This window comes from Phalangium opilio, unplaced genomic scaffold, assembly GCF_054372755.1.
Source record: "Phalangium opilio isolate 3A_F unplaced genomic scaffold, DU_Popi_V2 ptg000105l_1, whole genome shotgun sequence".
Classification (NCBI taxonomy): Eukaryota; Metazoa; Arthropoda; class Arachnida; order Opiliones; family Phalangiidae; genus Phalangium; species Phalangium opilio.
Genome location: NW_028324207.1, coordinates 2,990,992 through 3,004,443, shown reverse-complemented (window position 1 = coordinate 3,004,443; position 13,452 = coordinate 2,990,992). Strand labels below are relative to the sequence as shown.

The 13,452-nt window shown below is 42.8% G+C and overlaps 2 protein-coding genes across 3 annotated transcripts in view; one reads left to right on the top strand and one right to left on the bottom strand.

Moving 5' to 3' along the window:
- Positions 1-6,153: 6,153 nt before the first annotated feature.
- The window catches only part of LOC149625257 (ATP-binding cassette sub-family C member 1-like), a 175,447-nt gene continuing 168,148 nt past the window's right edge, over positions 6,154-13,452 (top strand). For both annotated transcript variants that reach the window (XM_089852103.1, XM_089852102.1), the window contains exon 1: positions 6,154-6,379. The gene's annotated coding sequence lies outside the window, so the exon portion shown is untranslated. The remainder of the gene's footprint in view (positions 6,380-13,452) is intronic.
- LOC149625300 (uncharacterized) lies at positions 9,600-10,848 on the bottom strand. The gene is made up of 3 exons (XM_089852106.1): positions 10,715-10,848; positions 10,015-10,633; positions 9,600-9,935 (listed from the first exon to the last, which is right to left on the bottom strand). The coding sequence occupies exons 2-3, from the start codon at positions 10,624-10,626 to the stop codon at positions 9,636-9,638; spliced, it is 912 nt and encodes a 303-aa protein (XP_089708232.1). The 5' UTR covers positions 10,627-10,633; positions 10,715-10,848; the 3' UTR covers positions 9,600-9,635.

Here is a 13,452-nt window from a genome sequence, read left to right as displayed (position 1 = left end):
ATACTGAGGCTAATTAAGATACATTAACTAGTTTATTTGTTATTACATAGTAATAGTACTAAGGGGTTCTATTTATCGACAAGCGTTACGTTTGCTCACCCTGGCTTCATGCGCGTGTCTCTACTGCGTTCTTTCTTTGGAGAGAAAGCAATAGAGGTAGATTAAAATATCTTTCCAATGAAGAGGCTGGCGCCATCTATGATTAGGTTTTACAAACATAACACTCCTCCCAATTTACATTTAAAGTACGAGTTATTGAAAATATTTGTTTACAAATATAGGAACAAGAATTTTAAATTATCACTAACAAGTTTGAATTATTAAATAGGAACTTAAGCTTTAAATTCACTATATGTCCAAGTTCTTTATCACATTAAAGATTAAGGCGCTTAGGAGGCTTAATATGCCTTTTTGATCGTCGTATCACAGGCGTTGACTCGTTCGGTTGAGTTACCGGGTTGTCCTGAGATCGCTCTGGGGTCGGAGATGACCGATGACGTTGTTGCGAAGAGGTAGTACTATTGCCTGGTGTGTTGAGTGGTGTTTGAGCAGTTGGTGTTCTAGATTGTTCAGAAGGTGGACTCGTTATTCGTAAAGAAAGGGGAGAATGTGGTTGTGTCGGTGAGGTAGGTTGCGGGATTAACTCGTCTGGATTAGAGTGATCCTTGCGTTCGATAATTTGGTCCTGATGTCGTCTCCATATCATGTTTTCGTTCGTATGAATTTTATAAGACACGGGCCCGGTTCGTGCTATCACGGTAGCTGGTGTCCAACCAGGCTTGGCAGTTCGATAATCTCGGGCGTATATGGTTTCTCCGACTTCAAACGGTTTGTTTGAACCACTAGCTCGACGGAGAACTTGTTTAGTTTGCTGTGATCGAACCCTATCGCTAATGTCTGGTTTAAGGAGACTGAGACGCGTTCTTAGACTGCGTTTTAAAAACATGTTGGCAGGCGTTTCCCCCGTAGTTGCGTGAGGCGTGTTGCGGTATGTCATCAGGAAATTGTCCAGTTGCTGTTGGATGGACGTTGAAGGGTGTGAGTGTTTCAAATTCCTTTTTAACGTCTGGACAAACCTCTCGGCTAAACCATTTGTGGCTGGATGGAACGGCGCAGAGAATACGTGTTTAACTCCGTTCATGGCGGTATAATGTTCAAATTCAGTACTCGTGAAACACGGACCGTTATCACAAACGAGGCATTCTGCTAAGCCAAATCTTGAAAAGATGTTAGTTAGAGACTCTATGGTCTGCTCAGCCGTGGATGATTTCGATATGTATACTTCCGGCCATTTCGAATAGGCGTCGATAGCGACGAAAAACATGTGATTGCGGAAGGGACCAGCGTAGTCGACGTGGACCCGTTGAAATGGTCGGTCGGCGTGTATCCACGGATGGAGAGTACTCTTAGGCAGATTCTTCCGTAATGATTGGCATTCCGAACAGGATTTTACTTTGAGTTCTAAGTCTTGGTCGATGCCTTTCCAGTAGACGTAGCTACGAGCTAAAGCTTTCATATTGACTATACCGGGATGGTTTTTGTGCAGTTCGTCTAAAACTTTAGGTTGACATTTTGTCGGAATGACTACTCTCATGCCTCTCAGTAGACAATTGTGCGTGACCGTGAGTTCATCTTTTTTCGATAAGTAAAACTTGAGATCCGTCTCTTCCTCCTTTAATTGAGGCCATCCATTCAGAGTGAAATCGAGCACCCTGGATAGAATAGGATCTTGGCTGGTAGCTCGAGCAATGTCGAGGCTGGTTATTGGCAAGCAGCTGAGTTGGTGAAAGTTAAATAAATGGGCTCCATCTTCGATATCAGGAACCGTAACCGCGAGTGGAAGTCGCGAAAGCGCGTCTGCGTTGGCATGACGAAGTCCGGGTTTGTACTTTATGGTGTAGTGATGAGCCGCGAGCATGACGGCCCAACGCTGAAGACGTGACGCGGCGAGAATCGGAAGTCCCGAATGGTGACCAAAGATCTTCGTTAGCGGACGTTGGTCGGTATACAACGTAAAATGTCGACCATATAGGTATGAGTGGAATTTCTTAATGCCGAAGATAATAGCGAGAGCTTCTTTTTCGACTTGTGCATAGTTTTGTTCCGTTTTGGTCATAGTACGCGAAGCGTAAGCAATAGGACGTTCATCGCCAGACGGTAGGGTGTGAGCGAGAACGCAGCCGATACCATAGGGTGACGCATCGCAAGACAAAACTAGAGGCAAGGCCGGATCATAGGTTACTAGGACGTGGTCCGAAGTCAATTCGTGTTTGATGGCTTCAAAAGCGGCATTACATTCTTGGGTCCATGCCCACGGTATATCCTTCGTCAGTAAGCGATGTAGTGGGTGGAGTTTCATACTGATGTTGTTGATAAATTTTCCATAATAATTGACCAATCCAATAAAGGAACGTAATTGCGAAACGTTAGTCGGAATAGGAGCGTTTTGTATAGCCATGATCTTCTTCGGAGTAGGGTGTAAACCTTGGGAGTCAATGATGTGACCCAAACATTCAAGAGAGTTTACAAAAAATTTACATTTTTCCCGGCGGACCTTTAATCCGTACTCTTGTAAGCGTGTTAGAACTTTATCTAAGTTGTCCAAATGAGCTTCATCGGTTTCACCTGTGACCAGGATGTTGTCTTGGAAATTGCTAGCTGAATCGAGACCGGCTAGAACTTGTTCTAGCGTTTTCTGAAAGATTGCCGGGGATGAGGCTATTCCGTAAGCGAGCCTGTTAACTTGATATAAACCCTTGGGAGTATTGATGGTCAATACTTTGCTGGTTTCTTCGTCTACCGGGATCTGCATAAATGCTTCACTGAGGTCTATTTCTGTGAATCGAGTGCCCTTGCTCAATTTCTCAAACATTTTTTCAATTCTGGGCATTGGATGATGGTCTACTTGCAGTACGGGATTAACGGTAACCTTATAGTCACCGCAAAGGCGAATAGAACCATTTGGTTTAACGATCGGAACTACCGGCGTAGCCCAATCACTAAATTCCACTGGTGTTATGATGTTTTCCTTTTCTAATCTTTCGAGTTCTTGATTTACCCTTGGGCGTAGAGCATAAGCAACAGTGCGAGCTTTACAGAACTTGGGCTGAGCTCCTTCCCGTAGACGAAGATGAGCTTTAAAATTAGCCAATTTTCCGATTGAGTTATTGAAAACATCTGAATGTTTTGCCAGAATGTCGTTGAGCTTTTTCGGGTATACCCCTGAATCAAGTGTAGCAATGTGGCCTTGGGAAGCAGTCAACTCCTTCCAGTTCAACTTAATTTTACTAAGCCAGCTTCGGCCAAAAAGAGGTGTTCCTTCCCCCTCCAACACATATAAGAGTTCCTGAATTTCTTGTGATTCATAACGAACAGTGACCGGTATGACACCCAGTGGGTGCACGGTTTCTTTAGTGTAAGTGGCGAGTTTCTTCCGAGTTGGTTCCAATGGAATATGTTTGAACGTTGCGTCATATAACTGCTTTGAAAGTACAGAAACGGAGGCTCCCGTGTCCAGTTCCATGGACAGGTGCGTCTGATTGATTTCCAAGTCAATCATTATGGGATGATCCTCCCCCAGGGGTTCTGTGGTGACGGTTTCCAGCGGCTCCGTTGCCAGCGAGTGAACATTGGGTTTCGTAGAACCAGATCGGTGCTTCTCGTGTGTGCGCGGTGTGGTCTGCTTACATACTCTGCTGATGTGGCCATGTCGGTGACAGCGGTTGCATTGGGCACGTTTGAAACGGCAGGCAGAGTCAGTGTGCGTGGTCCCACCACAACGAAAACAGGCGGGGCGACCCGATGGTGAAGCGGGACGCCGATCGGAACCGGAAAACGTAGAGCGGGCGGGACGCGTAGAGCGTGGTACAGCGCGAGACTGATGAGAAGAAGCGCGGGAGGAACTGGAACGAAGCGCGTTGACGGTAGGGGCAGAAACAGAACCATGAAGTTCGCGAGTGTCCCGAGCGGCTGTTTCCATTGAAACGGCTATGTCGACGGCTTGCTGGAAAGTTAACGTGCTCTCCGAGAGAAGACGTTTTAAAATGGCATCGTTTGCCAAACCGGATATAAACTGGTCGCGTAAAGTGTCATCTAATGTCGCTCCAAAATCGCAGCGAACGGACAAATGTTTAAGTTCGGCGACAAAAGCTGAGACGGGTTGGGACGCGGACTGGCGGCATCGGTGAAAACGGAAACGTTCCGCTACTAACAAAGGCTTAGGGCACAGGTGGCCGCCTAATATCGTCTTAAGTTCGGCAAAAGTTTTTGCTGAAGGAGCTACTGGAGCTGTGAGGCTTCGCACCAAAGAATAAGTTGTAGGGCCTAACAAAGTCAAAAAGGTTGCGACCTGTTTTGTAGCTGGAATGTCGTGGGCCACAAAAAAGAGTTCAATCCGCTCGATGTATGTTGACCAATCGCTGGAAGACGCGTCGAAAGGTTCGACGGAAGAGAGAGAGGAAGCCGCCATTTTGAGTCGTCGCCGCGGGGTGAGGGTGTGGTCGATAAACAAAGAAAATCTCCGTCGCCAGTTATTATATTTATACCTCCCTTATTTCCGAGGTAGGGTAATATAATTTAAGAGTACTATTCTGAGCCTAACTAAGTCGTGGACTAATAATTAATACTGAGGCTAATTAAGATACATTAAGTAGTTTATTTGTTATTACATAGTAATAGTACTAAGGGGTTCTATTTATCGACAAGCGTTACGTTTGCTCACCCTGGCTTCATGCGCGTGTCTCTACTGCGTTCTTTCTTTGGAGAGAAAGCAATAGAGGTAGATTAAAATATCTTTCCAATGAAGAGGCTGGCGCCATCTATGCTTAGGTTTTACAAACATAACAAAATCCTAATATTTAAGTATCCATATGTAGGTCTTTGGTGGAACGTCTCCCGCCCATTTCTTTTACGTCAACACCTCCACGAGATCGGGCGCCAAATCTCCACGAGCGATTTTTCTTTCGTGGCAAAGAAAGAAATATAGATCAGGTGGTATGACTTTCTTGACTAATTTTTTAGTTTAGGGCCTCTATTTTTATTGTGGGGCGTTTAAACCACTAGCAGCGACCCATGTTTTTTTAACCGGATAAGGAAGTGCAGTTCCACTTCTTACGCTACTAATTTTTTAATGAAAAACCAGGAGAAAGTTGATTCGCTTTTTAATGTTCTTTTGTTGGGAAAAATTACAGATCGAAAACCTGGCCAACAATCGAAGAGATTTGTTTTTATTCCATTCTCGTGTCTCATACTAAGAAAACACTAAATTCAAAGCTTTCACGACGGTAGTGTTTCATATAATTTTATACGTGGTTGGGATGAAACGGAGTTTAGATTACAGGGAGTCAGATACCATTGAGATGCAGGTATGGCAAGTTAATAAACTTCTAATAGTTGGCGAACTTCACCCTCCACCGTCAACGCCCACTGTGGGTAAGTATCTGAACGGCCACGCTCCGTCCCAATGGGGGGGGGGGGGCTGGCTTCGTTGGTGCCCCTTAAAGATAACACTTCTACTACACAGTGGCTAAGCTTGGTAAAGGCTAGTTAAGTCAAAGGCAGGAACCAATCGGACCTAGTGCATTAGGTCTAATTGGTTCCTTTCTTTGGCAAGATAAAATTCGTGTTCAGAAGGTTAGCCAGAATGTTAGGGGTGATTGTTTTAACATTTTAGCTCCATGAATAACCCCTAGTTAAGCATCGGTTTATTGAATTCGCTCAGCAGTTTTTCGATAAAATTGGAAATGATAAAGAATAAGCATTCCAAAAAAATTAAGGCGCCAACTAACAAACTACAACTTAGATTTAAAGTCTTTGAAACTCCCTTCTTTCCGGGTTATCTGTCTTATCATATTGTACGAAGGACAAATGCACTAGGAGTAAATCAAAACAGTAAAAGTGACGAATGCGTTTTGTTTAAAGCATTTTAGGCACTGAATTTATTAATATCATAATTACTACCAACTCTCCTATAGTTTCTACCAACTACTATTATTAAAAGCCAATTAGGTTTAACACATGGAGTACGTAACATGTGCCTGGGCAAGCCACACGATATATTGGAAGCTCCTAGGAAAGAACCTCCCCACACGCGGAGGAAGATAATTCGGTAACGCGGCTCCTTCCGCCGTCTCTATCTTAAGAACCGATTTACCAGGTAGGTAAGTTCGAGAACTACTATAAAGACCGTGTCAGACTATGGTGCAATCTAAATGCCGGACTCGATATTTAATAGATGGCCTTACGGTCTCTAGTTTAGGATATATTTTGTTTTTTCTCTCTCTTGTACGTTTTAGTTTTACTTCCAGTTAGCCATTAAAAAGTTTCTTTATTACACTACGCTCCCGCTCGCCTTCTTTTTAAGCTAAGCAAAATCTAACAGGTTATGGGTCCAAAACGCGACTTCATACGCATTTAAGAGAAGAAAAATAAAAACGAAGAAGAATAGTACGCTTGACTTATTGAGAAGAATTAAGAAGAAGGAAAATAAAGAATCAAGAAGACGATATCAAGTATTGTGACAAGGCTTAATATTTTTTGACGACGTATTATTGCATGGTTATAAACCGCCCGAGACGCAGAGCGAAAAATGGCCACACAAGGCGACGAATTTAAAATTACTAGGCTATCAGCCGAAAAGAGTAACTATCATTCATGGTCCATTAGGACAAAAGCCGCGTTAATTAGCAAGAGTATATGGGAAGCTATAGACCCTGGTTTTGGCCCTGCAATGACGAATGCAGAAAGGAAGATAAACGAGAAGGCTTTATCATTTCTCTATCTCGTGGTTGAAGACAACTTTCTAGACGATATTGGCAATCACCAAAGAGCTAAAGACGCGTGGCAAACCTTAAGCGACATGCACACCAAATATGGCCTACTTCATATTTTGCAATTATTGCGTGATTTATTTAATGTAAATAAAGGAAAGGACGAGCAAATGCAAACTTATCTAGGAACAATAATTGAGCTTCACAGGAAACTAGACGCCTGCGGCTATGGGTTTCAAGATAAAGAATTGGCACTGATAATGTTGATGGGTTTACCAAAGAGCTACGAACATATCATTCTCAATCTGGAACATGACGTTAACGCAATATCCACACAGCTCGTGAAAGCACGACTCGCAGTAGAAGAGAAGCGACAAGACCGAAGAGATGAAGAAGAAGAATCAGAGAGGCAAACATCCAATGAAGATTTGGGATTAGGCAAGGCGTTAGTTATCAGAAGCAAGGGTAGAGATGACGGAAAAGGCTACTATAAAGGAAGAAAACCCAGGATCGAATGGAAGAACGACAGGGGAACAGAAGGCCCAAGGACTACTCCCTTTAACTCTCGCCATGTCACATGTTTTTGCTGTGGAAAATACGGACATATTGCAAATGAATGCCCTGACAAGGACCAAGCTACAGGAGCGAACACTAAGACGAAGAAGAGCACAGCGAAGAAAGCCCAGTTATATAATGATGATGTAATCTTGCACAAAGCCCTGTATTTAGGTGAAAAGACGGATGAAGAACCAAACTATAACTCATGGTTTCTGGATAGCGGTGCAACCGATCACATGTCCTCGTGCAAAGCAAGAATGACTGACTACCGTGAAGAAAAGGCAACCGTTGAAGTAGCAAACAAAGACGAAATTTGCGTCGAAGGAAAAGGAAAAATGACATTCCATCCCCTTTCTGAAACAAACAAATACAGCATAGAACTAAGAGATGTTCTGTACGTACCCGACCTAGACGGTAACCTATTGTCAGTTGGTCGCATTGAAGAGATGGGATACTCAGTCGTTTTTAAAGAAGGAACGGCCAAGATCATCGAGCCAGACGGCGAAGTCATACTAACGGCCAAACGTCATGGAAGATTGTACAAAATTCAAGATCAAGTCAGAAATGAAGCAAAAGTAGCTAAATTGGCCAATGAAGAACTCTGGCATCGAAGATTAGGACATCTGAACAAGGAAGCACTAAATCACTTATTAAAGGAAGAAGCTACAACAGAAACAGAAGGAAGTACAGATGCAAACGTGAAACCTGCATGTTAGGGAAAATAAGACGTAAACCCTTTCCTAAAGGACAAGCCACAAGAGCCAAAAGGCCATTAGAACTAATTCACTCAGATGTTGTTGGAAAAGTCGCACCAACATCACAGGGAGGGTCGAATTATATGGTAACATTCATCGACGACTTTACGCGACACACAGCCGTCTTCTTTATGAAAAAGAAAAGCCAAGTTCTGGAAAAATTTCACGAATTCCGTCGAAGAGTAGAAAACTCTTTACAACTAACGATCGAAAAACTTCGCACCGATAATGGTGAATACATTAGCAACAATTTTGACGACTATTTAGCCGAACATGGCATCACTAGGCAACTGACCATCCCTGGTACGCCGCAACAAAACGGTGTAGCAGAGAGAGCTAACCAGACGTTAATGGACGCTGCCACATGCATGTTGATTGAATCAGGGCTCCCAAGACAATTTTGGGCTGACGCTGTAAATACAGCTTGTTACATTCGTAATCGTTGTCCAACGAAATCACTTGGGAATGACATACCAGAAGAACTGTGGACTGGTGAGAAAGTCGATCTCAGTCATTTGATACCATTTGGTTGCCGTGTCTGGTCCGTTAGAAGCAAGTTGATCAAACGTACAAAACTAGTCCCAAAAGGTGAAGAAACCGTCTTCATCGGTTATCCAGAAGGAGTAAAGGGATACAAACTTTGGAACTTTCAGACGAATAAAATCTTTGTAAGCAAAGATGTCGTAGTGGAAGAAAATGTTTACCCCCTGCGGAAAGAAGACGATTGGTCGAAGAAGCCACTAGATGAAGTTAATGAAACAACCGCACAAGGACAAGGGGAAGACATCTCGTTTTCGTTTGTACAAGATCCTCATGTAGAAGAAGACCTGCCCAGTAGGAGCGATGACTCAGAAACCGACGATGAAAGCGTAACAAACGTTGAAGGAACAACCAAAACAAGAATGAAACAGTCAATCCCACTTATGGACATTCCAGTGAGAGTAACGACACGTGGCACCTCAACGAAAACAAGCAAACTTCAAAAGCAAGAAACCGTACCTACAAGACGCTCAGAACGAATCGCAGAAAGAAGAACAAAAGCAGAAGCGCAATCCATCACTCCGAAAATTATGATCGTCACCGATCGGAAAGAACCCTCTAGTAACAGAATTCAGGAAATTGATCCTGCAACTGTGAAAGAAGCCATGACTAGAAATGACGCAAGTGATTGGAAAGAAGCCATGACAGAAGAAATGAAGAACTTAGAAGAAAATGAGACATGGATCCTAGTACCAAGACCAACGAATAGACGAGTCATAACTTCACGATGGATATTCAAGAAGAAATTTAAGAAAACCGGCGAATTAGAAAGGTACAAGGCCCGGTTAGTTGCGAGAGGATATGACCAAATATACGGCATCGACTACAATGACACTTATTCACCAGTACCAAGATTGAAGTCTTTGAGACTAATGTTGGCCCTAGCGCTGAATGGGATTGGACCGTCAGACAATTGGATATCACAGCAGCATATCTTCATGGAAGCCTAACTGAAGATATTTTCATGGGGCAGCCGGTCTTTTGTACTATGGCCATTTAATATAAATTTATGGTCTTATGGGGAAAATTTACACCCATTTAAATAAATAGTTTCCCCATTATAAATAATTACACAAAATAAATAGTCTCCCCAATTAACATACAAAATTTGCGTTTCAAATACGTCCCTTTCGTCGTCTTCGCAGTCTTGGCTTTTTGAAGCACTTTCGATTCCATCCTCATTTTTATGATCTTCGTTGATTGCTTTCTTGCCCATGTTCTGTTTATTATTGGAGAAATCTGGAATCGTAGTAACCGTCAAAAGGGGCAAACTTTCACCAGTCGACGCTGTCGCGTTTAATGCCACATTTTCCTGCTAAATGGTAAATAAATTTAAATTTTTGACCAATTATTTCTTCCCTTCCATGTATGGCCTTAATGTACGCAAAAAATACCTGTTTTGATAGTTCCTTTAAGTGACGTTGTCCAATGTCCCGTAACAGTTGTTCGTCTACGTTCATAGCTGTATCATCACTGAATGGAATGTCGTTCTGTTTGTAGTACAAGGAGCTTGATTGACTTCGAGGTACACCGCCTATACTCATTTGACTATCGGGAACGTTTCTTTGACTGAGGGAGTCACTTTTTTGACTTTCGCGACCGCTTTTTCGACTGAGGGGGTCACTGTTTCGACCGAGGGGATCACTTTTTCGACAGTGGGTCACTTTTTCGACTGAGGGACTCATTTTTTTTACTTTCGCGACCGCTCTTCTGACTTTCGGGAACGCTCCTTTGACTGAGAGAGTCACTTTTTTGACTTTCGCGACCGCTTTTTCGACTGAGAGAGACACTTTTTTGACAAAGGTAGTCACTTTTTCGACCGAGGGAGTCACTTTTTTGACTGAGTAAGTCACTTTTTTGACTTTCGCGACCGCTTTTTCGACTGAGGGAGTCACTTCTTGGACCGAGGGAGTCACTTTTTGGACCGAGGGAGTCACTTTTTGGACCGAGGGAGTCACGAAGGGGCAAACTTTCACCAGTCGATGCTGTCGCGTTGGATGCCACATTTTCCTGCTAAATGATAAATAAATTTAAATTTTTGACCAATTATTTCTTCCCTTCCATGTATGGCCTTAATGTACACAAATAAAATACCTCTTTTTATAGTTCCTTTGAGTGACGTTGTTCAATGTCCTGTAAAACTTGTTCGTCTACATTCATAGCTGTATCTTCATCACTGAATGGAATGTTGTTCTGGTTGTAGTACAAGGAGCTTAATTGACTTCGAGGTACACCGCCTATACTCATTTGACTATCGGGAACGTTTCTTTGACTGAGGGAGTCGCTTTTTTGACTTTCGCGACCGCTTTTTCGACTGAGGGGGTCACTTTTTCGACCGAGGGGATCACTTTTTCGACAGAGTGGGTCACTTTTTCGACTGAGGGACTCATTTTTTTGACTTTCGCGACCGCTCTTCTGACTTTCGGGAACGCTCCTTTGACTGAGAGAGTCACTTTTTTGACTTTCGCGACCGCTTTTTCGACTGAGAGAGACACTTTTTTGACAAAGGTAGTCACTTTTTCGACCGAGGGAGTCACTTTTTTGACTGAGTAAGTCACTTTTTTGACTGAGTAAGTCACTTTTTTGACTGAGTAAGTCACTTTTTTGACTTTCGCGACCGCTTTTTGGACTGAGGGAGTCACTTCTTGGACCGAGGGAGTCACTTTTTGGACCAAGGGAGTCACTTTTTGGACCGAGGGAGTCACTTTTTGGACCGAGGGAGTCACGAAGGGGCAAACTTTCACCAGTCGATGCTGTCGCGTTGGATGCCACATTTTCCTGCTAAATGATAAATAAATTTAAATTTTTGACCAATTATTTCTTCCCTTCCATGTATGGCCTTAATGTACACAAATAAAATACCTCTTTTTATAGTTCCTTTGAGTGACGTTGTTCAATGTCCTGTAAAACTTGTTCGTCTACATTCATAGCTGTATCTTCATCACTGAATGGAATGTTGTTCTGGTTGTAGTACAAGGAGCTTAATTGACTTCGAGGTACACCGCCTATACTCATTTGACTATCGGGAACGTTTCTTTGACTGAGGGAGTCACTTTTTTGACTTTCGCGACCGCTTTTTCGACTGAGGGGGTCACTTATTCGACCGAGGGGATCACTTTTTCGACAGAGTGGGTCACTTTTTTGACTGAGTAAGTCACTTTTTTGACTGAGTAAGTCACTTTTTTGACTTTCGCGACCGCTTTTTCGACTGAGGGAGTCACTTCTTGGACCGAGGGAGTCACTTTTTGGACCGAGGGAGTCACTTTTTGGACCGAGGGAGTCACTTTTTGGACCGAGGGAGTCACTTTTTGGACCGAGGGAGTCACGAAGGGGCAAACTTTCACCAGTCGATGCTGTCGCGTTGGATGCCACATTTTCCTGCTAAATGATAAATAAATTTAAATTTTTGACCAATTATTTCTTCCCTTCCATGTATGGCCTTAATGTACACAAATAAAATACCTCTTTTTATAGTTCCTTTGAGTGACGTTGTTCAATGTCCTGTAAAACTTGTTCGTCTACATTCATAGCTGTATCTTCATCACTGAATGGAATGTTGTTCTGGTTGTAGTACAAGGAGCTTAATTGACTTCGAGGTACACCACCTATACTCATTTGACTATCGGGAACGTTTCTTTGACTGAGGGAGTCACTTTTTTGACTTTCGCGACCGCTTTTTCGACTGAGGGGGTCACTTTTTCGACTGAGGGAGTCATTTTTTTGACTTTCGCGACCGCTCTTCTGACTTTCGGGAACGCTCCTTTGACTGAGGGAGTCACTTTTTTGACTTTCGCGACCGCTTTTTCGACTGAGAGAGACACTTTTTTGACAAAGGTAGTCACTTTTTCGACCGAGGGAGTCACTTTTTTGACTGAGTAAGTCACTTTTTTGACTTTCGCGACCGCTTTTTCGACTGAGGGAGTCACTTTTTGGACCGAGGGGTCACGAAGGGGCAAACTTTCACCAGTCGATGCTGTCGCGTTGGATGCCACATTTTCCTGCTAAATGATAAATAAATTTAAATTTTTGACCAATTATTTCTTCCCTTCCATGTCCCCTGTAGCACTAAAACGTCGGCCCTACGTCGACGGCGTTGAGTTGGGCCGGCGTCGACGAAAAAAGGTCACTTAAACGACCGATTGACCGTCGAAATGTCCTACCCATAAAGAAGTCGGCCGACCAACTTTTGGCAGACTGTCCACAGACTCATATAGGTATTATTAGCCGATTATAATAAAACTCTATAGAGCGTTCGTGATTTTGTATCCCCATCCCTGAAACGGGCATCTGTCCAACCTTAAAACGCGTACAGTTCCGACTTTGGTCGCAGCGTAAAACCGACATTTAACCGACTAGAAAAGACCTATTTTCCCGACTTTTGAAGAGAAATTGTTCCGACTTTAAACTCAGTGCTTACCCGATTTGAAATATGTTACTTCCCCTACTGTGAAGATGTTATTGTACCGACCTGGAACGAACTGTTTTACCGACTATATACACATTATTTTTCCAGCCTTTATACCAATGATTTTCCGACTATAAAAACATTACTTTCCCAGCCTTTATACTGCTGTTTTCCCGACTTATTCTCGCTACTAAAATTGTATAATTATCCGTCAAATAATCCCATATTTCGCGAACCCGATAATATACTCCAAAAACCTTGACTTCCTATGTATAAATTAACCTATTTTTTATTGATGGCTGTAATGAGTTCGAGTTACTAAGAACTGCATATATACTCTTAAAACTTTAAAGGTTCCACGCTAAATTTCAAGTTAATTATCAATTTACTAAAACCCCAAGATTTGTTGTTGTTTTTGAAGTTGTCA

What these genes read in the sequence shown, in the direction of transcription:
- LOC149625300 (XM_089852106.1), bottom strand. Translation starts at nt 10,626, where the DNA reads ATGTGGCATCCAACGCGACAGCATCGACTGGTGAAAGTTTGCCCCTTC. An exon ending in TAAAGGAACTATCAAAACAG is followed by an intron (nt 9,936 to 10,014) that starts GTATTTTTTGCG and finishes TTTACCATTTAG; the next exon opens with CAGGAAAATGTGGCATTAAA.